Raw genomic sequence first — 21,416 nt, 5'->3', positions numbered from 1 at the left:
GCGCCCGGCGCGGGCCCCACGGGGCCCTGGGGGGCAGCTTACCCGCTTCTCGCCCGCCAGGCCGCTCGCGTTCAGGCCGCAGGCCAGGTCGGGCCGGGGGAAGGCGTGGGACCAGCCGTCCTGCGTGCAGTTCCGAAAGACGGCGCCTGCGGGAGCCCAGCAGCCTCGGGTGAGCGCGGAGACGGGGGCCCTGCGGGCGTCCAGCCCCCCACACTGCCGCCCTGGGGCGGCCCCCCCAGCCCCCCCGGCACAAGGGCCCTCAGGGCCACCCAACCCGCCCCCCTCGGCCCGTCCCCGCCCGCGCCTCCCCCTCTCCCCCTCCCCGGCCAACTGGGGCTCGGTCAGGGCCACTCAGGGCCACCCCTGCACCCCCCTCCACCTAAGAGGAGGGAGAGGACAGGCTGGCCCCGCCCAGGAACGTGTTTTGAAAAGGGGTCCTGGAAGCCCAGTGCCCTTGGCAGGAGCAAAGGAATGCATCCCAGAGGAGCTTCCCGCCCGACGCAAGCGGAAACACCCGGGAGCAGAATCCAGGCTGCGGCGCGTCCGCCCGTGGGACCTTCACCCGGGGGAGCCCAGGGAATTACTTTGTGTTTTTTTCCTTCCTGCACAGGGAGGGGCCCCGAACCTCCCTTGGAATTACTGGGCATTCGTCCCTGAGAAGGGTTTGGGGTGGGGGAAGGGGCCCTGGCGCCCGTGGGAAGCCACCCAGGGGCCTTCCCTCCTGAGGGGCCGAGGGTCACGGGGTCCCTGCGGAGGGAAGGGGGCGCTGGAGGTTCTGGAACTGAGGCTGCCCGGGTCCTAGCCCTGCTCTGGGGCCTGGCGACGACGATTCGCAGCAGCCCTGGAACCTGCGAGGAGGGAAGCTTCTCGCAGGGTGGACCCCAGGGGTGAGACGGTCCTTCCCCCGCCCACCCAGGGGGCCTGTGTGGCCCGGCACCGGCCCCGACCCCGCGGCCACAGCGACCCCACGTGGCGGCACCTGGACACCGCAGCAGAGGAAGGCGTGAGACCGCGCATTCCTTCCCGCTGCTCGGAGGACCCGCGGGGGTGCGGGGTGGGAGGGGTCCTGGGCAGGTCGAGGCGGAAGGGTCGAGGCGGAAGGAGTCCTGAGAGGGGGCCGGGGGGCTTGCAGCTGGTGGGGTGGGCGGGGGCCTCAAGCTCGGGACCTGGCGGGGAGGTGGCTGGGGGGCGCGCCGGGCCCTCCTGTGGGAGGGCGGGGGTCGCGGCGTGGCCTCTGGGGAGGCCGCAAAGGAAGGGCCGGGGCGGGGGGGAGAGCTTCGTCCTCCTGAGGTGGGCCTTGGGCTGGAGGCCAGGCTCCCTGGCCTTGCTGCTGACCCGGCTGGAGCAGTCTCCTGGGTCCTGGGCTCCACGCACTCCGGAAACGCCCTGAGGGACCTTGGCAGGGCTGGACGGGGGAGAGGTCAGGGCAGTGTGTGTGTGTGTGTGTGTGTGTGTGTGTGTGTGTGTGTGTGTGTGTGTGCGCGCGCGCGCACGCGCACGTCTGCTGGGGGCGGGGAGGTGATGGGGAGGAGAGGAAGGACTGGGAAGCAGACGAGGAGGAAAGGGACAAGGGAAGGAATTTCCACTTTACTTCCAAGCACGGACAGGCACGACTTCCTCTCCCCGTTGTACGATGAGGAAACCGGGGTTCAGGGGCCTCCGGGCCGCCTGGCCTGCATTTGCCAGTGTCCCTGGCAGGTGGGTCTGGCCGAGGGAAGGTGGGCAGACGTGGTGTGGCTCGGCCGGCCCCTCCAGACGCCCCCGGGTGCTCCCCTGGGTCCGTCCCTTTCGGCAGGCTTCCTGGAAGCCGCTGCTGGGAGGCGCTACCAGCCCCTCGGGGCTTTCCGGGGCTCGCGGGTGAAGGCTTGTCACGGGTGGGCGAGCTCTGTGACAGCAGCAGGCGCTACCCGCCAGGGGGAGGAGGAGCAGGGCCGAAACTCCCCACTGGTCCACTTGGCCACAGTGGGGCTGCGGTGGGGAGGGGTCAAGTGAGGCTGAGGGACAGTGGGCTGGAGCAAGGCGTTCCCAGATCTCCGTGTGTGCGCGCACGGGTACTGGGGAACCCAGGTTCCTCTCCCCGGCCGCGCGCTCCGTGGTCTCCGCTCCTTGCCTGGCTTGGGAAGCCTGGCGGGTTTTGTTACATAATCTCTCCTACGGGCTGTTCTTGTTAAAGGCCTGATCCGGCAGCTTTTCCTGCCCTGCGTGAGAGGGGTGAGGGGCAGCAGGGCCAGGGCAGGTTTTAGGTTGTAGATGACCCCACCGAGGGCAGCAGCGAAAGGCCATGAACCTGCCCTGCCCCCCCACAGGGTCGCCCCGACCACTGGGCTAGGACCCAAGTCCACCAATGCCAGAAACCAGTTTCTCCACCTACTGGCTGTGCCACCTTAGGCAAACTCACAAACCTCTCTTGATCCCAGTTACTGCCACTCTTCACTGGGTCAAAGGGGAGAATAAGTCCATGAGTTACATGAGTTTTGTCAGATTAAATAATTCTGTGTCTGTAAAAACTCCTGGCAGGTAGTTGGCCTGAGTTCCCCTCATTTTTCCCTGTCTTAGACCACCTCCCCACCTCTCTGCCTGGAATTAAGAACATCCTGGTAAACTGCCAGCTTCCCCCAGTTAGCGACACCCCAGGAGCCTGGGGCTCCCAGGACGGAGGCAGTTTGTCAGCAGTGCCTGGTAGAGTGGGCCCCAGGAGGTAAGCTTTCTGGAGGGCCAGGCTGTTTGGGAGACCAGCACTGCCAGGGGCAGGGGAGGGAGGGCAGACACGGTGACCTGGAACAAGGGCCCTGGTGGCTAAGGGGGCAGAGAGATGAAGGCAGGCAGGCAGGAGGGGAGCCCCTGAGAAGGCAGCAGAGAGAAGCAGGCCTGGCCCCCAGCCTCACCCCCCTGCCTCCCCACCGGCTTGTCTGGGACCCCCCAGCCAGGCTCCCACTCCTCACCATGACCTACCCCCATCCTTCCAGCCCCTACTTGTCCCCAGGGAAGTTTCCTTGGCCTCAGGCTCCAGGCCAAGGCCCCACCCAGGGGGCATCCCAGAGCTCCTCAGCCAGGCCCCTGGGCTGAGGGGTTACCGTTTCTGCCCGTGAGCATCTGGAGAAATCGCGGGCACTCCACTTCCACCGTCTGTCCCAGCGCAGAGGAGGGCCAGCAGCTCATGTTGTCCCACAGCCCCTCACAGCCTGCCAAGGGGAGCCACAGCGTCAGGCAGGGATGGGGCCAGGAAAGAGCACTGCCCGCCGCCCTGCCACCAGCACCTGTCCCCATGCCCCTCCCCGCCAGCAGCCACCTGCCCCTGCTTTCTCTAGGGCTCGGTGCTTTCCACAGTTCTCGCGGGACCCTGACTCCTCGAGGTCAGGAACCAGGGGTGTCTAACGGACCTTGTCAGCCACAGGGCCCTGGGCTCTGCCAGCTGCAGAGGAAGTGCTCAGCGTTGCAGACGTAAATGAAGGACTGAAGAAGGCGCACACAGATCTCATTAGGCCGTTAAATGACTGACAGCCCTGGTCCTCCATCCTGGCTGCACAGCACATCGTGGGGAGGGTTAAAATCCACGCCGTCCAAAGGAACGAAGCCCTGACACCTGTGACGGCCCTTGAAGACACTGTGGTGAGGGAAATAGCCAGACACGAAAGGACAACGATTGTATGGTCTCACTGACATGAGAGAACTAGAATATTTAAATTCTAGAGACAGAAGGATTACAGGGGCCGGGGGTGGGAAGGGGGCTTCGTGCCTAGAAGGCTCAGAGTTCCTGTGTGGGGTCGGAAGGTTTTGGTCGTGGATGGTGGTGACGGCAGCACGACACCGTGGGTGTGGTCAGCACCGCCGGACGTGCACTTGGAAGGGGCTAAATGGGACTCTTATGTCGCAGATATGTCACTCCAGTTTTAGAAAGATAGAAAAAAGGAAGAAGCAAGAACTATTTGTACATAACGCGGTCCTCCACCAAGGGACTCTGCTGTAATTGATCTTGGGGGCACGCTGACGTGGTACCTGTTAAATCTTTCAAGGTGATTCTAACATGAAGACCGGCGAGAACCCTCGGAGTCGCCGTCTCAAACCTGAGCTCGCATCAGTCCCCAGAGGGCTGGCTAAAACCCGGGGGGGCGGCCCCTAACCTGGGGGGCCTGGGCCAGGGCCTGACAATTTGCTTTTCTAAGGAGTTCCCAGGGGCTGCTGCTGTTGCAGCTCTGGAGACTTGGCTTTGAGAGCCATTGCGCTGGGCACTGGGGGCGGCTACCCCACGGTCACAGCTGTGTTTGTAGTAGGAGCACTTCGGAGGACGTTGCTCTCCACACCATGGTTTTCCCTAAAGGAGAACCTGGTCTCAGTGTGATGAGAGGATGCACTTACCAGGAACAATGAGGGTACACCTGTCCTTATAGACACCAAGTCTTGAGGCTGATTTTATGCTTTCCTCTTTGATTTGGCTGCTAGGAAGCTTAGAGCCAAATGTGTCTCATTTTTAGTAACTGAAAGACTATATATATATATACCCTCTTCAAAAAGCAATCCTTTAACAGAACCACCCATCAGTTCTTCTAAACTTGATCCCAGGGAAGGAACCCAACAAAATTGTTTCTTGTGACAGGCTTCTGGGGACCCATCTTGGGGACATCATAGGGAAGCAGGTTTGTAGGGGGTAGGAAGAGAGCTGAAGTCGATATGGGCTGTGTGGGAGAGCTGTGTGTTTCTTCATAAATAACCTGGGCTGTGAGTAAGCTAAATGTATTAATTCAAGCTTACCTGAAATGTGGATGGTATGTGTTAATTCAGGTTTACCTGGGGAGTATGTGTTAATTTAAGACCTATCTGATACTTAGGACACTTGAAACTCTAAGAAACTAACAAAAAGTCCTTTTGCATATTAACACAGTTTAATTCCCTACTCCTATATCCTCTGTATAAAAGAAACCCAAAGATCCTATTCAGGGCTCAGGTTTTTGAACAGAAGTTCCTGAACTTGGCCAGTCATTAATAAATTTTCCTTCCCAAGAATATTACTGAGTCCTAGACTTCCATACATGATCATTGAATCTCTCTGCTTCCACAACAAAGTGGCAGCCAGAGTTGAGCAGCAATCACCCCCATCCAGTTTGGGGAAACTTAGTATAGGCAACCCCCAACCCACGATAACTCAGTCAGACAGACAGGGCTCCAACTCTTTCTCACCCACACTAACCCCACTAGTAACCCCTCATCTCCTCTGGGGGTACAAATGAAGTCCTCATAAGGTTGTTGCAAGGATGAGATGGAAGTGCACATGTGAAGCTTGGCACACGGTGGGTGCTGGTGATGGTAGCATGTACTGTCTAAGCCCTGGCTGGACCTCAGGACATTGGGAAGCCTCAGGAAAAAGATGAGCAGACCTGCTTCCAACTCAATTGACCTGGAATGGGGCATATTTAAAACTTCCCAGGTTTGGGAGGTTCCAAGATAGTGCCAGAGTAGCTCAGGCAGGACGCAGCTCTCTTGTAAAATAGGGGAGAAGGCACGGAAGTAGTTTGGGGGAATTGCTTTGGGACCCTTTCAAGACAGGAAGGTGCCACATGCATTATCCAGGAGGGACTGGGGACACGGACATGGAGAGGCCAAAGGGAAAACCGTGACGTGATAACCCTGAGGCTGGGAACGCTGCCCACTCCCCACCCCAAGGTGAAAAGCCTCTGGAAAACCTGGTGCCTGAGAGGCCAGCAAAGAGGAGGACAGATTCCTTCCAGGGAAGAGGGAGAGTACGGCAGAAGGCTGACTGGTTACTCTTTGGTGAATGTAAGTAACATAAACTGCTAGCTCAAGAGGTAATAGTGGAAATTGAAGGATTCCTCTCTGGAGGAGGGTTTGCCGAGGAACGCCCTTTGCCGCCCCGCTGGGAATGTAGAGGAAGACACTGGACTCTCCTGACCCTCTCCCAGGCACAGTAGACCTGGTCAGGCCCTGTTAGTGGCTCCCTGCCACAGTTTTGACTACTTAAAAGGCAATATTGAAACTTTAGAAAAAATTAAATTAAAAATCAAAGAAAAGCTGTGAAATAAAACCACTAGGCAAGAGAGAGAAATTGATCAACAGAGAAAATCATCAACATACTCAGATGCCTAGGTCTCAGCAAAAGATAACGACCCACAGCAAGAAATGGGAAGATATGGCCCAGTCAAAGGAACAAGCCAAGAATCTAGGTGAGACTCAGGATTTAAGACTAATAAATGTTGAACCAACGAACCTCCTTAATCAATTTAAGGAGATAAAGGAAAATAGGACTAAAGAGATAAAGGATAGTAAAGAGACATTGTGTGAGCATTAAGAACAACTAGAAAGCCTATAAAAAAAGAAACAGAGCTTATGGGAATGAAAGAAACAATGGATGAGATAAAAAATACATTGGCGGGGAGCAGATGTGGCTCAAGTAGTTGAATGCCTGCTTTCCACATGGGAGGTCCTGGGTTTGGTACTCAGTGCCTCCTAAAAACAAAAACAAAACAAGCAAACAAATGAAAAAAACCAAATCAGGGGAGTCAATGTGTCTCAGTGGTTGAGCACCAGCTTCCCTCTTATGAGGTCCAAGTTTCAATCCCCAGCCCCAGTACCTCAAAAAACCAATAAAAACAAACAAAACAAACAAACAAACAAACAAAAATCATTAGCGGCATATAACAGCAGATTTGAAATGTTAGAGGAATGAATAAGAGAATTTGAAGATAGGACATTTGAAATTGAAAAGAGAAGAGAAGACAAAGAGAAAAGAATGGAAATAATTGAACAGGGTCTCAGGAACTGAATGACAAGACAAAATGCACAAATACACATTTTATAGGTGTCCCAGAAGAAGTGAATGGAAAAGGGGTAGGAAGAATATTTGGGAAATACTGATTGAAAAATCTACCAACCCTTAAGAAAGACATGAATATCTATACTCAAGGGGGACAATGTATTCCAACAGAATGAATCCTAATAGAACTACTCCAAGACATCTACTCTTCAGATTCTCAAAGTCCAAAGATAAAGCAAGGATTTTGAGAGCAGCAAGAGAAAAGCAATGTATTACTCACAAGGGAGCCTTAAGGAGGCTAAGTTCCAATCTCTCTTCAGAAACCATAAAGGTGAGAAGGCAGTGGTTCAATATTTTTAAGGTACTGAAAGAGAAAAACTATCGCCTATTTGCACGCCAGCAAAACTATCTTTCAGATACTATCTTTCAGAAATAAAGGTGAGTTTAAAGTCTTTAGAAACAAATAAAAACTGACAGAGTATTTTACCAAGAGACCAAATCTACAAGAGATATTAAAGGGTGTGTTACAAACTGATAGGAAAAGACTAGGGAGAGAACCCTGGAAAAGACTGTAGAAATGAAGAACCTAAGAACAACTGAAAGGGTTAAAAGACAGACAGTAGTAACATATGACAACACAAAGCCAAGGGATAAAATGGGTGAAGTAATGCCTTTATGGTAGTTACACTGAATGTTAATGGATTGAACTCCCCAATTAAAAGATCTAAATGGACAGAATGTTTAAAAAAGACATGAGCCATCTATTTGTTGTCTACAAGAGACTCACCTTAGATGTAAGGACACAATCAGACTGAAAGTGAAAAGTTGGAAAAAGTTATTCCATGCTAATAGCCATCAAATAAGAGCAGGAGTAGTGATACTAATTTTTGATAAAATAGATTTTAATGCAAAACCATTATGAGATTAAATAACTCACTATATATTGAAAAGAGACAATTCACTATGAAGAAATAACAATAATAAATATTTATGCACCTAACATAGGTGCCCAAAAATACACGAGGCACACACTGGCAAAACTGAATGAAGAAATGAACATCTGTACAATAGTAGTTGGAGACTTCAACACTACACTCTCAGCATTAGATAGACTATCTGGACAGAGGATAAATGAAGAAACAGAGAGCCTGAATAATAGAATAAATGAACTAGATCTCATAGACATTTATAGAGCATTACACCCCAAAACAGCAGGACATACATTCTTCTCAAGTGCTCCTAGATCTTTCTCCAGGATAGACCATATGTCAGGACACTAGGACATGTCAGATCTCAATAAATTGAAAAATAGTGAAATTATACAAAATGCTTTTTCTCATCATAATGGAATCAAGTTGGAAATTAATAACAGGTGGATTTTCCCTTTTTAAAACATCCACAAATGTGGAGATTAAACAATATAGCTTAAATAATCAGTGGGTTAAAGTAGAAATGACAAGAAAAATCAGTAAATACCTCAAGACAAATGAAAATGAGAATACAATGTACCAAAATGTACAGGATGTAGCAAAGGCAGCACTGACAGGGAAATTCATAGCCCTCAATGCTTATATTAACAAAAAAGAAAGAGCTAAAATCAAAGACCTAACTGCACACCTGGAGGAATTAAAAAAGAAACAGTAGACCAATCCCAAAGCAATCCTAAAGAAAGAAATAATGGGAAGCAGATGGGAGTACGGCCTCCTGGTAAAGGCAAGCCGGCCCAGGTGGTGAGCTGGCCCATGCACAGGAGTGCTGCCCTGCGCAGGACCATTGGCCCATGAAGAGAGCTGGTACAGCAAGATGACACAACAAAAAGAGACTCAGAGAAGAGATAATAAGAGATGCAACACATCAGGGGGCTGAGGTGGTACAAGAGAATGATCACCTCTCTCCCAGTCTACTAGGTCCCAGGATAAGTTCTTGGACCTGCCTAATGAGAATACAAGCAGACAGAGAAGCAGAGAAGAATACACAGTGAATGGACACAGAGAGCAGACAATGGGCGAGGGGAAGGGGGGGAAATAAATCTTTTTTAAAAGCTGAAATAATGAAATAACAAAAATTAGAGCAGAAAGAAATGGTGAAAGATATAGAGAATATCAACAGAACTAAGAGTTGGTTCTTTGAGAAGATCAACAAAATCTATAAACCCTTAGCTAGATTAACAAAGAAAAAAGGAGAGAAGATGTAAATAAAATAATCAGAAATGAGAAAGTTAACATTACTATTGACCCAACAGAAATAAAAGAGATCATTAGCAGAAGCTATAAACAACTGTTTGCCAACAACTGTATTCCAAACAAGACAACATTGATGAAAAATTTCTGGAAACACGTGAACAAACCACACTGACCCTAGTAGAATTAGAAGACACCAAAAAACCAATCATAAGTAAAGAAATTGAAACAGTAAGTTGAAGAGGAAAAATATGATAATTTCAATCGATGCAGAAAAGACACTTGACAAAATACAACATCCTTGATCAAAAAACACTCCAAAAGATAGGAATAGAAGGAAACTTTCTCAGTTTGATAAAGTGCATTTATGAAAAACCCACAGATAACAATTTTCTTAATGGTGAAAAACTGAAAGCTTTTCCACTGAGATTGGGAGCAAGAAAAGGATGCACACTCTCCCCACCCTTATTCAATACCATGCTAGAAATTCTAGCTAGAGCAATTAAGAAAGGAAGAGATAAAACCCCCATTATTTTCTGAAGATATGATCTTATACTTAGAAAATCATGAAAAATACACAAGAAAATTATTAGAACATATAGACAGTTTCAGCAAAGTGGCAGGTTACAAGATTAATATACAAAAATCAATAGCGTTTCTATACAATACTAATGTACAATCTGAGGAGGAAGTCAGAAAAAAGATTCCATTTACAATAGGACTAAAATGATATTTTAAAATAATATTTCAATATTTATGAATAAATTTAACCAAGGACATAAAGGACCTATATTCAGAAAACTAACATTTCTAAAGGAAACCAAATGATGATCTAAATAAAGGAAAGAATATTCCATTTCATGAGTCGGAGCACTAAGTATCATTAAGATGTCAATTTTACCCAATCTGGTCCACAATTTTAATACAGTCCCAGTAAAAATTACAATATCTTTCTTTGTAGAATTGGAAAAGCCAATTATCAAATTTATCTGGATGGGTAAATACCACTGAATAGCCAAAAATATCTTTAGAAAGAATGAAACTGGAGGACTCTTACTTCCAGACTTTAAAGCATATTATCTAGCTATAGTGGTAAAAACAACATGTTAACAGGTGTAAAGACAGGCAACTGACCATTGGAATCAAATCAAGAATTCAGAAATAGACCCTCATATCTATGGTCAAGTGATTTTTGACAAGGCTATCAAACCTGCTCTGGTGGCCAGAACTCTCTATTCAACAAAGGGTGCTGGAAAAACTGGATATTCATATATAAAAGAGAAAAAGAAGACCCTTATTTTTTTTTTTTTTAAATTTTTTTATTTTTTATTGACTTTGTAATAATATTACATTAAAAATATATATGTGAGGTCCCATTCAACCCCACCCCCCCACCCCCCCTCTCCCCCCCCCCCAACAACACTCGTTCCCATCATCATGACACATCCATTGGATTTGGTAAGTACATCTTTGGGCACCTCTGCACCTCATATACATTGGTTCACATCATGGCCCATACTCTCCTCTATTCCATCAAGTGGGCCCTGTGAGGATTTACAATGTGAGAAGACCCTTATCTTACACCTTACACAAAGATTAATTCAAAATGGATCCAGGACCTAAATATAAAAATGAGAACCACAAAACTCTTAGAAGAAAATGTAGGGAAACATATTCATGATCTTGTGCTTGGGGGTTCTTTTCTAGAACCTTACACCCAAAGCAAGAGCAACTAAAGAAAAATAGATAAATGGAACTGCCTCAAAATTAAATATTTTGTTCTTCAAAAGACTTTGTCAAGAAAGTAAAAAGACAGCCTAGTCAATGGGAAAAAATCTTCAAAAACCAAATATCTGATAAGGGATTGATCTCCATCTTATATAAAGAATTCATTCAACTTAATGACAAAATGGCAAGCAACCCCATTGAAAAATGGGCTAAAGAATTGAACAGACATTTTTCTGAAGTGGAAATACAAATGGGCAAAAGACACATGTGAAGATATTCGACATCTCAACTACTAGAGAAATACAGATCAAAACTACAATGAGATATTATCTCACACCATACAGAATGACCATTATTAAAAGAACAGAAAACTTCAAGTGCTGGAGAGGATTGCGGTCACCCCTCAGGCTGAAGTGTGGTTTGCTGGCCTGGCGGAGCAGCCGCGGCAGGCCAAGCCGCTGCCCCCATAATAGGGTGGCTGGTCGGACTCACCGCCACCCCTGAAGGAAGCTCGGCATGGGCGCAGAGTGCCCTCGGGTCTCCCCTTCTCGGCAGCCATGCTTCCGCGGCCGCCCCTCCTCCCGGATAGCGCCACACAATGCCTTGTGGGGCAGCACCCTTCTTCTTCTTTCTCCCTGCGCAGGCCCAGGGCGGAAAAATCCAGCCCGCCCTTTTCCCTTCCCCCAACAGCAGCAACAGCCAGGCGTGGGCGGGAAACTCAAGTCTGCCCTCCACCCCAGCAACAGCAGCCACCAATCCCTAAACCCTGCCCCTTCCCCCAGCAACAGCGACAGCCAATCCCTAACCACCACCCCTCCCCTGTCCAGTACCACCCACTGACCTTTCGCCGGCAACCAATCAGAACAGGGCATGGCTTCGACCAATCAGCCTTCCCCAGCCCCTATAAAACTGTTGCCTCTCCCTCAGTAAAGTGGACTTGCGTGTTTACCTTGTCTCCGCGGTAGTTCTTCTGCCGTGCGCCCTCCAGTCCTGAGAGCCCCCGACAAGGGCCTGGCCTCCCTTGTCCCCAGTTCGTCGCCTGCTTCTCCGGGCGACCCCTTCGTCGCCTGCTTCTCCGGGCGACCCCTTCGTCGCCGGCTTCGCCGGGCGACCCCTTCGTCGCCGGCTTCGCCGGGCGACCCCGTCAGCCGAACCGCGCAACCCCTTGTGAGACCGATCCCTCGTCTGCTGCCGGACCGACCCCTCGTCCCAAGTGGGACCGACCCCTCGTCCCAAGCGGGACCGACCCCTCGTCCAGAGCTGGACCGACCCCTCGTCCGCAGCCAGACCCCACCTCTACCGACCGAGCAAGCCGTCGCAGTTGGCGCCCAACGTGGGGCAAAGCAACCCCACCACAGCACAACGTGGGGCAGAGCACCCCCACCGCCACCAACTGAGCAAGTCGCCGCAGAGGATGTGGAGAAACACTTTGGAAGATGGTCTGGCAGTTTCTCAGGAAACTAAATATAGAATTGCCATAAGATCTGGCAATCCCACTGCTAGGAACATGTGAAGAAGAACTGAAAGCAAGTTTGTGAACAGATATTTGCACACCATGTTCATAGAGGCATTATTCACAATTGCTAAAAGGTGGAAACAACCTAAGTGTTTGCCGACCGATGAATGGATAAACAAGATGTGGTATATTCCCATGATGGAATATCATTCAGCTGAAGGAAGAAATCAATTGGAGAAGTACGTAGCAACATGGAAGAACCTCGAGGTTATTATGTTGAGTGAAATAAGCCAGACACAAAAGGACGAATGTTGTCTGGTCTCACTCATATAAACTAAACACAATGAGTAGACTTCATGAAGTTGGACTACGAAGTGTAGGTTGGTGGGAGACAGCATGTGGGATGAGAAAGGGGGAAAGATGCTGGATGTAGGAAGAGTATTTAATAAGGTCAAATGTAAATATGTGGTAATGGTTGGACTTGATGGTAACATATAATGAATGTGAAAAGCACTGTTGCTTTATGATTGTGGTGAAATGACTAGTCTAGGAAGATTAATGTTAGTTGGAGGACAGCTGGAGGATAATATTGGGAATGTATCACAATTATTTTGGAAGTATGTAAGGAGGTAATATAAATACAGGAATGCTTTCTACTAGAGGTGTTAAGAATGTGGGGATACATGGGAAAAATATAACTAATGTAATTTATGGACTATAGTTAACATGGAAAAAATTTTTGTAGCCTAAGCAGAGTTGGTACTATATTAATTCTAAAGGTAAAAGAAAATATGGGGTTTGGTTTTGTGAGATATGAATAGGATTAAGCATTTTTTCTCTCTTTTTTTTCATTAGTGAGATCTTTACGCTGTCATTCCACTGATCTGTGCTCATCTGTGGCTCTCTCCAAGCACATCTCCCCCACAGGGCCCTGTCCTGTAGGTCCTGGAGACAACACCCCCCACGCTTTACTCTCTTCCCTTGGCTTAGGGAAACCACCCAGCGAGAGGCCAGCAGGACAAGGGGGTTCCAAATGTATCTGAAGAGCAAAGGAAGGCATCCAGCGGCCACATGCAGGCATCTGGCTGGCTGCTCCGGCCTCCCTCACCCCTGACTCGGGGCCCCCGCCCCAGGCCGCTGCCTGCCTCGCCTGGAGGACGTTGCTCCTGCCAAATCCTCTCCCCTTCTGCAAAGTCTGTCTCCCTCCTATGGGGCTCCCCCCATTGGCATACAAACCTGCCTTAACATCACATATATTAGAGAAGTCCAAGCCCTCCCTGGACCTCACAGCCCCTCTCTGCTGAGCTCCTGGGAGCCCTGCCCCCCCACCTGACCTCCCTCCCACCTCCACCACTAACTGGCTCCAGCCAGGCTCCTGCTGCTGTGCTCTTGTCGGGGTCACCCATGGCCAAAGCCAATGGCTGTCTTGCTCTCTAGGAAGCAGCTGGCACAATGGGGAGCCCTTTCTCCTCAAGCCTCCCTCTCCCCACTCCTTCCTGGTTCTCCCATCGCACTCCATCTCCTCACTCTTGGCCTGGCTCGTCCTTCTGGGCCCCACCTCTCCAAAGTGGGGGCTCTAGGTTTCATCCTTTGTCCTGTTTAAAAGACACTGCTTTCTCCCAGCTGACCTCATGGCTCTATTTATTTTTCTGAAATTAGCTGTTTTATTTTCTGTATAGATAAATATATATTCTTTATATAAAATATGAACTTTTGTACCCAGGTCAGGGACTAACAGGCATTGGTTCTCAATAATTACCTGCTAAATAGTGAACTTGTTCTTGTGGAGATCCAGCTCTTGAGAATCCAGATCCAGTCTGTGGATGCAGTTTCTTTTGCTCCAGCTCATTTTTCCATCCCAGGCTAGCAGCTGGGTTCACTTTCAGAAAGAGGAATCAATATGGTCAAAATCATGCTGCCCCGCTGTAGATGGCTCCCTTACCTGTTTGCTTATTGTTGTTTTTGCTTGTTGTTTGTGCATTGTTTTTGTTCATTGTTTGTTGTTTTTTGCTTATTGCCTGCTTGTTGCTTTTGTTTTTTGCTCTTTGTCTGTTTTTTCTTTAGGAGGCATAGGGAACCAAACCCAGGACCTCTTTTATGCTAAGCAGGCCCTCAACTGCTTGAGCCACATCCACTCCCTACTTGTTGGTTTTGCTCATTGTCTATTGTCTGCTTGTTGTTTCTTCTCATTGTCTGCTCATTGTTTTTGCTCATTTATTGCTTGCTATCTGCTCTTTGTTTGTATTCTGCAGAGGGCACTGGGAACTGAACCCAGGACCTCCTATGTGGGAGGTGGTCACTCAACTGTTTGAGCCACATCTGCTTCCTCAATTCATTTTTTATATGTTCATATGTATAGATTCCAGCTTGGTCTTTGGCAAGTAAAGGTCTGGCAGTTGGGTCTTCTTTTTTTTTTTGTTTTTTTTTTGGTGGAATCATTGCTTTTAATAGGGTCTTGACCTAAGATGGGAGTAGTAAGAGTTAACAAGGTTAAGGGTTGGCAAGCAATAGGGAGAGTTCCACAGAAGGAATAACTGGTGCAAAGCCCAATACGATTTACATCCTTTGATGGCATGTATCAGGTCTTAAATTTCTTTCTTACTTGAATGGTATATAATAACTTCCATGTAATAGAAACTCTTATTTGTTAGAATTTGCTGAGTTTTTTCTTGAATCTTACGTCAGATGTGTTTCAACCAGACCTCTTAGAGTCATACCATCCCATGTCTAGTGCCTGTCCTAATGAAATATTTTCCACAGAGCTTTCACTCTTTCAACACGTTTTTTTTCCCAAATTCTACTCAATTTATTCATTTTTAAAAAAAATATTACATTCAAAAAATATGAGGTCGCCATTCACCCCCACTGCCCCCACCCCACCCCTCCCCCCACAGCAACACTCTCCCCCATCATCATGACACATCCATTGCATCTGGTGAGTACATCTCTGGGCATCGCTGCACACCATGGCCTGTGGTCCACACCATAGCCCACACTTTCACATGCTCCATCCAGTGAGCCATGGGAGGACATATAATGTCCGGCAATTGTCCCTGGAGCACCACCCAGGACAACTCCAAGTCCTGAAAATGCCTCCACATCTCTTCTCTTCCTCCCCTTCCCCGCACCCAGCAGCCACCATGGCCACTTTTTCCACACCAATGCCACATTTTCTCGATTATTAACCACAATAGTTCATGAATAGGATATCATTAAGTCCACTCTGATCCTTACTGTGTTCCTCCTTCCTGTGGGCCTTGGCTTGACTATGTCCATTCCACATCTATGTCGAGAGGGAGTTTAGATTCCACATGGATACTGGATGCAATCCTCCTGCTTTCAGTTGTAGGCACTTTAGGCTCCATGGTGTGGTGGTTGACCTTCTTCAACTCCATGTTAGCTGAGTGGGGTAAGTCCAATAAATCCGAGTGTAGGAGCTGAAGTCTGTTGAGGCTCAGGGCCTGGCTATCATATTGTCAGTCCAGAGATTCAAATACTCTCGATATGTCTTAAACCCCAGCACCAACTACAATTCCAGTAAAGTAGCATGAAAGGCTTGTGAAAAGAGATCACATCTGAGTCCAGCTCCATCACACAGAAACACCAGCTCCAAAGAAGGGCCAACTGACATGGCAGTGAACCCCATCTGCCATGACCATAGAACCTGTGGGTCTCTTTAGCCCTCAAAAGGACCAATACCTGGGGTTGTATCTACTTTATCTGTCTCTGAGACTCTGCTCAGGTGTGCATAAGGGCAATCCTTCTGACAACCTCCAGACTCTTTTTTAGAGACTCATAGCCATATGAACTCATTTGTCCTTTCCATTTCCCCCTTACTTTAGGTCAAACAGCATTTTTAACACCTGTTATTATATGTAGACAGGGATATTCTGCTGGTCCGCTTTGAACCTTTAATTCAAGGTCATTTTCTAGTTACATCATCACCTGGTACTTGGTAGTGATCCCTCGGTGCCAGGGAGGCTCATCCCCGGGTGTCATGTCCCACACTGGGGGGAAGGCATTGCATTTACATGCTGAGTTTGGCTTTGAGACTGGCCACATTTGAGTAACACGGAGGCTGTCAGGAGGGAACTCTTAGGCACAGTGCTGCTCTAGGCCTTGTTCTTATTTCAGGTGTATAGGCTCACAAGCATAGTTATTAGTATCAGGGGCTCACTGTTGGACCCTCATTTCTTCCTGGTCCTTACCTTTGCACCTGGGGGACTGTTGCTGCTCCCCTAGGGACCATGACAGAGGCCCCCAGCCAGGAATCCAGTACCCCCCCCCAGCTGTTGTTTTTAATTGTTTCCACTATGAGTATATCCAAACATTTCCATGCTCCCTGGACACATGCCCTGTATAACTCTCTGTCAACCATATATCACATGTCAGTAACATCTCATACCAGTATTACTCCGCTGCCATTGTTGAACCACTCTGTGATCCAAACTTCATGAAAAGTGAAACCCAATATAATGTCAGGTTCCCTTAATAGTAAAATAGAATATAGCGATGAGTTTAAAGGTTAGATATAGAATACATATTGATTTGGAAAAATTCTACATCCTATCTTTTTCTTTTCTTTTTTCCTAATTATTGAGCTTCTCGTCACAAGAGCCTTAGATCACAGTAATTCATATATACAATATACAGTACTCCCACATATCCATTATAAAATCTTTTCCCTTCGACAGCGATAATCTTTTAACTTATTCATATCATATTTACTGAAACTGATGTACAGATATTGAGACAATAGCTTTCAAACAAGGTAACATTTGTGTTTACATTGTGGTTTATACTTTAGGCTATACAGTTTTCTAAATTTTTTAGTTATCCTATGTTTTACATTATGGTTTACATTATTAGTCTGTCGGCCCCTATATGTTTTTGGTGTAATATTACATGTTTTATACCCATCCTTGTGTACTCTTGTGAAACACTTCTTTTGCCCTCATATTTACTTTGGTTCCATCTATTCAATATCTATTTCCCCCTCCCCTTGGGCCCCACAGTGACAGTCAATCTTCATTTCTTGAGGAGCCATGTTCAGAGATACTTGCAACAGTGTTGAGGGCTTGACATGCTCAACTGCCCTGATGCCCTGGGAGCCACCCTTTCTCTTGAGAGATACAGTTCCCTCTATTTGATGGCATTAGTTCTCCCCAGGATGTGGGTCTACCTTCACTCTCATTATATGGGTCTCTACCCAATGGTGCCACCCACTCTGGCAAAATGAGCATTCAGATATTCCCTAGGAGTCTGTCCTGCGTCTGATTATCCCCTTTGAGTATCTTAAACAGGTAACTTTCCTAATTATATTTTGAAAAGGTTTTCTCAGCATTTTACTTTCAATCAACACCTGACAATCTCCTATGTTTGTATATTGCCCCTCCCTCCCCCCAATTCCTTGGGCAATATAACCCATCCGCCCATCCCTAGCCCCCCTCAAACCTGCAAAGCCCCACCCAAAGGTAACCCTAGGCCCCCATTTTCTCTCTTCCTTGTGCACATACTTACCACCAGCTTATCACAGATTTCACCCATGTAGATGTCAGCTTACATCCTTCCTCTACCCCCCGATTTCCTGTAAGCCTATCTATCTTCCAGTCTCTAGCTCTCTGAGGCAACTTGCTTATTTCATATCATTGAGTTCATGTAGTATTTGTCCTTCAATGCCTGGTTTGCTTCACTCAACATAAGGTTCTCAAGATTCATCCATGTTATCACATGTGTTTGTAGTGTATTTGTTCTTAAAGCTGAGTAATATTCCATTGTATGTATATACCACATTTTATTGATCCACTTATCTGTTGATGGGCATTTGAGTTGATTCCAACTTTTGGTGATAGTGAACAATGCTGCTATGAACATTGGTGTGCATATATGGGTTTGTGTCCTTGTTTTCAGTTCTGCTGGGTATATACCCAGCAGTGGTATTGCTGGGTCATATGGCAAATCTATGGTTGGTTTTTTGTGAAACCACCAAACTGTCCTCCAGAATGGTTGGATCCTTCTGCATTCCCACCAGCAGTGGATGAGTGTTCCCATTTCTTCACATCCTCTCCAGCATTTGTATTCTTCTGTTTTTTTCATAGCTGCCAATCTTATGGGAGTAAGATGGTATCTCATTGTAGTTTTGATTTGCATTTTGCTGATAGCTAAAGATTTGGAGCATTTTTTCATGTGCTTTTTAGCCATTTGTATTTCTTCTTTGGAGAAGTGTCTGTTTAAATCTTTTTCCCATTTTTTAAATGGGTTGTTTATCTTTTTATTTTCAACATATAGGAGTTCTTTATGTAGGCAAGTTATAAGTCTCTTATCGGATATATGGTTGCCAAATATTTTCTCTCATTGTGTAGGCTCTCTTTTTACTTTCTTGACAAACTCCTTTGAGGTGCAGAAGGCTTTAATTTTGAGGAAGTCCCATTTATCTATTTGTTCTTTTGCTGCTCGTGCTTTTGGTGTGATGTTCATGAAGCCATTTCCTATTACAAGATCTTGTAGATGTTTCCCTACATTGTTTCCAAGGTCTTTATGGTCTTGGCTCTTAAATTTAGGTCTTTGATCCATCTTGAGTAGATCTTTGTATAAGGTGTGAGATGGTAATCCTCTTTCATTCTTCTCCATATGGATATCCAGTTCTCCAGGCACCATTTGTTGAATAGGCCATTCTCTCTCAGTTAAGAGGGTTTGGTGACTTTATCGAATATTATATGGCTATATATATGAGGTTCTATATCAGAACTTTCAATTCGATTCCATTGGTCTGTGTGTCTCTCCTTATGCCAATACCATGCTGTTTTCACTACTGTAGCTTTGTGGTATGTTTTGAAGTCAGGTAGTGTGAATCCTCCAATTTCGTTTTTCTTTTTCAATATATCTTTGGCTATTCGGGGCCTCTTTCCTTTCCAAATAAATTTCATAGTTAGTTTTTCTATTTCCTTAAAGAAGGCTGTGTTGATTTTTATTGGGATTGCATTGAATGTGTAGATCAGTTTTGGTACGATAGACATCTTAATAATATTTAGTGTTCCTATCCATGAACAGGGAATATTCTTCCATTATTTTAGGTCTTCTTTGATTTCCTTGAACAGTCTTGTATAGTTCTCGGTGTACAAGTTTTTTACATCTTTAGTTAAATTTATTCCTAAATATTTGATTTTTTTATTTACTATTGTGAATGGTATTTGTTTCTTGATTTCCTCCTGATCTTGCTCATTATTGGTGTACAGAAATGCTACTGATTTTTGCGCATTGATCTTATAACCTGCAACTTTACTAAACTCATTTATGAGTTCTAGAAGCTTTGTTGTAGACCTCTCAGGGTTTTCTATGTATAGGATCATGTCATCTGCAAATAATGAAATTTTTATTTCTTCCTTTCCAATTTGAATGCCTTTTATATCTGGTTCTTTCCTCAGTGCTCGAGCAAGTTCTTCTAAGACAATGTTAAATAGAAGGGGAGACAGTGGGCATCCTTGTCTTGTTCCTGACGTTAGAGGGAAGGATTTTAGGATTTCTCCATTGTAAATGATGTTGGCTGTAGGTTTTTCATATATAGTCTTTATCATGTTCAAAAAAGTTCCTTGTATTCTGATCTTTTGGAGCGTTTTTATCAAGAAAGGGTGCTGTATTTTGTCAAATGCTCTTTCTGCATCTATAGATATATTCATGTGATTTTTTTCCCTTCAATCTGTTTATATGGTGTATTACATTGATTAATTTTCTTATGCTGAACCTTCCTTGTATACCTGGAATGAATCCCACTTGGTCGTGGTGTATAATTCGTTTAATGTGTTGTTGAATACGATTAGCAAGTATTTTGTTAAGTATTTTTGTGTCTAGGTTCATTAGAGAAATTGGTCTGTAATTTTCCTTTCTTGTGGTGTCTTTGTTTGGCTTTGGTACTAGCTTAATGTTGGCATCATAGAAGGAGTTAGGCAATGTTCCTTCTGTTTTGATTTTTTGGAATAGTTTCAGCAGGATTTGTGTTAGTTTTTTCCAGAATGTTTTGTAGAATTCACCTGTGAAGCCGTCTTGCCCTGGGCTCTTCTTAGTTGGGAGGTTTTTGATGACTGATTCTATCTCTTTACTTGTGATTGGTTTGTTGAGATCATCAATTTCTTCTTTCATCAATATAGGCTGCTTATGTGTTTCTAGGAATTTGTCCATTTCCTCTGAATTGTCATTTTTGTTGGAATATAGTTTTTCAAAGTATCCTCTTATGATAGTCTCTATTTTTGTGGGGTCAGTGTGATATCTCCTTTCTCATTTCTTATTTTGTGTATTTGCATCTTCTCTCTTTTTTTCTTTGTTAGTCTCACTAAAGGTTTGTCAATTTTATTGATCTTCTCAAAAAACCAGCTCTTGGTCTTGTTTTTCTTTTCCAGTGCTTTCTTATTTTCTATTTCATTTAGTTCTGCTCTTATCTTTGTTATTTTCTTCCTTCTTCTTCCTGTTGGATTACTTTGCTGTTTTTTTCTAATTCCTCCAAATGTGCAGTTAGTTCTTCAATTTTTGCTCTTTCTTCTTTTTTGATGGATGTATTTATGGCTATAAATTTCCCTCTCAGTACTGCTTTTGCTGCATGCCATAAATTTTGGTATGTTGTGTTATCATTATCATTTGTTTCAAGGTAGTCATTGATTTCTTTTGAGATTTCCTCTTTGACCCACTATTTTTCTAAGAGTGTGCTTTTTAATTTCCATATCTTGGTGTGAAATCTGGGCCCCGGCACTTGCAGATTTCCAACTTCACTCCACTGTGGTCAGAGATATTATTTTGTATGATTTCGATCTTTCTGAGTTCATTAAGCCTTTCTTTGTGGCCTAGCATATGGTCTATCTTGGAGAATGATCTATGTGCACTTGACAAAAATGTATATCCTGCTGTGTTTGGGTGTAACGATCTATATATGTCTATTAGATCCAGCTCCTCTAATATACTGTTCAAATATTTCGTTTCTTTAGTGATTCTCTTTTGAGATATTCTGTCCAGAGTTGATAGTGGTGTATTAAAATCCCCCACTATAATTGTAGACGCATCTATTCTTTCACTTAGTTTTTCCAGCATTTGCCTCGCGTATTTAGAGGCGCCCTTGTTAGGAGCATAAATATTTATGCTTGTTCGTTCTTCTTGACAGATTGTCCCTTTCACTAATATGTAGTATCTATCCTTCTTTGTCTCTCATAATTGTTTTGCATTTAAAGTCTATTTTGTCTGATATTAATATAGCTACTCCTGCCTTTTTTGGGTTATTGTTTGCTTGTAAGATTGTTTTCCA

General features: G+C 45.8%; 1 protein-coding gene and 1 long non-coding RNA gene across 6 annotated transcripts in view; one reads left to right on the top strand and one right to left on the bottom strand.

The window, feature by feature from the left end:
- Positions 1 to 13,944, bottom strand: part of LOC101412358 (secretin receptor-like) — a 62,489-nt gene extending 48,545 nt beyond the window's left edge. The window contains exons 1-3 of one of the 5 annotated variants that reach the window (XR_011649296.1): positions 13,890 to 13,944; positions 3,075 to 3,182; positions 43 to 146 (exon numbers count right to left, since the gene is read on the bottom strand). Coding sequence is in view for 2 of the 5 variants with exons in the window: in XM_071216494.1 (XP_071072595.1) it covers positions 43 to 146; positions 3,075 to 3,267 (297 nt within the window). In the remaining 3 variants the exon portion in view is untranslated. Of the gene's footprint in view, positions 1 to 42; positions 152 to 3,074; positions 3,315 to 13,889 lie in introns of those variants that run through there. The other 4 variants (XM_071216494.1, XM_058301146.2, XR_011649297.1 and 1 more) reach the window with 4 other exon arrangements.
- On the top strand, positions 1,466 to 5,001 carry LOC111761031 (uncharacterized). The gene is made up of 2 exons (XR_009186639.2): positions 1,466 to 1,698; positions 2,557 to 5,001. It is a non-coding gene; the product is annotated as an uncharacterized lncRNA (long non-coding RNA).
- Positions 13,945 to 21,416: the final 7,472 nt, after the last annotated feature.

Source organism: Dasypus novemcinctus, chromosome 7 (genome assembly GCF_030445035.2).
Source record: "Dasypus novemcinctus isolate mDasNov1 chromosome 7, mDasNov1.1.hap2, whole genome shotgun sequence".
NCBI lineage: Eukaryota > Metazoa > Chordata > Mammalia > Cingulata > Dasypodidae > Dasypus > Dasypus novemcinctus.
Note: the sequence above shows the minus strand (reverse complement) of the source record. Positions and strands in the feature narration are given on the sequence as shown.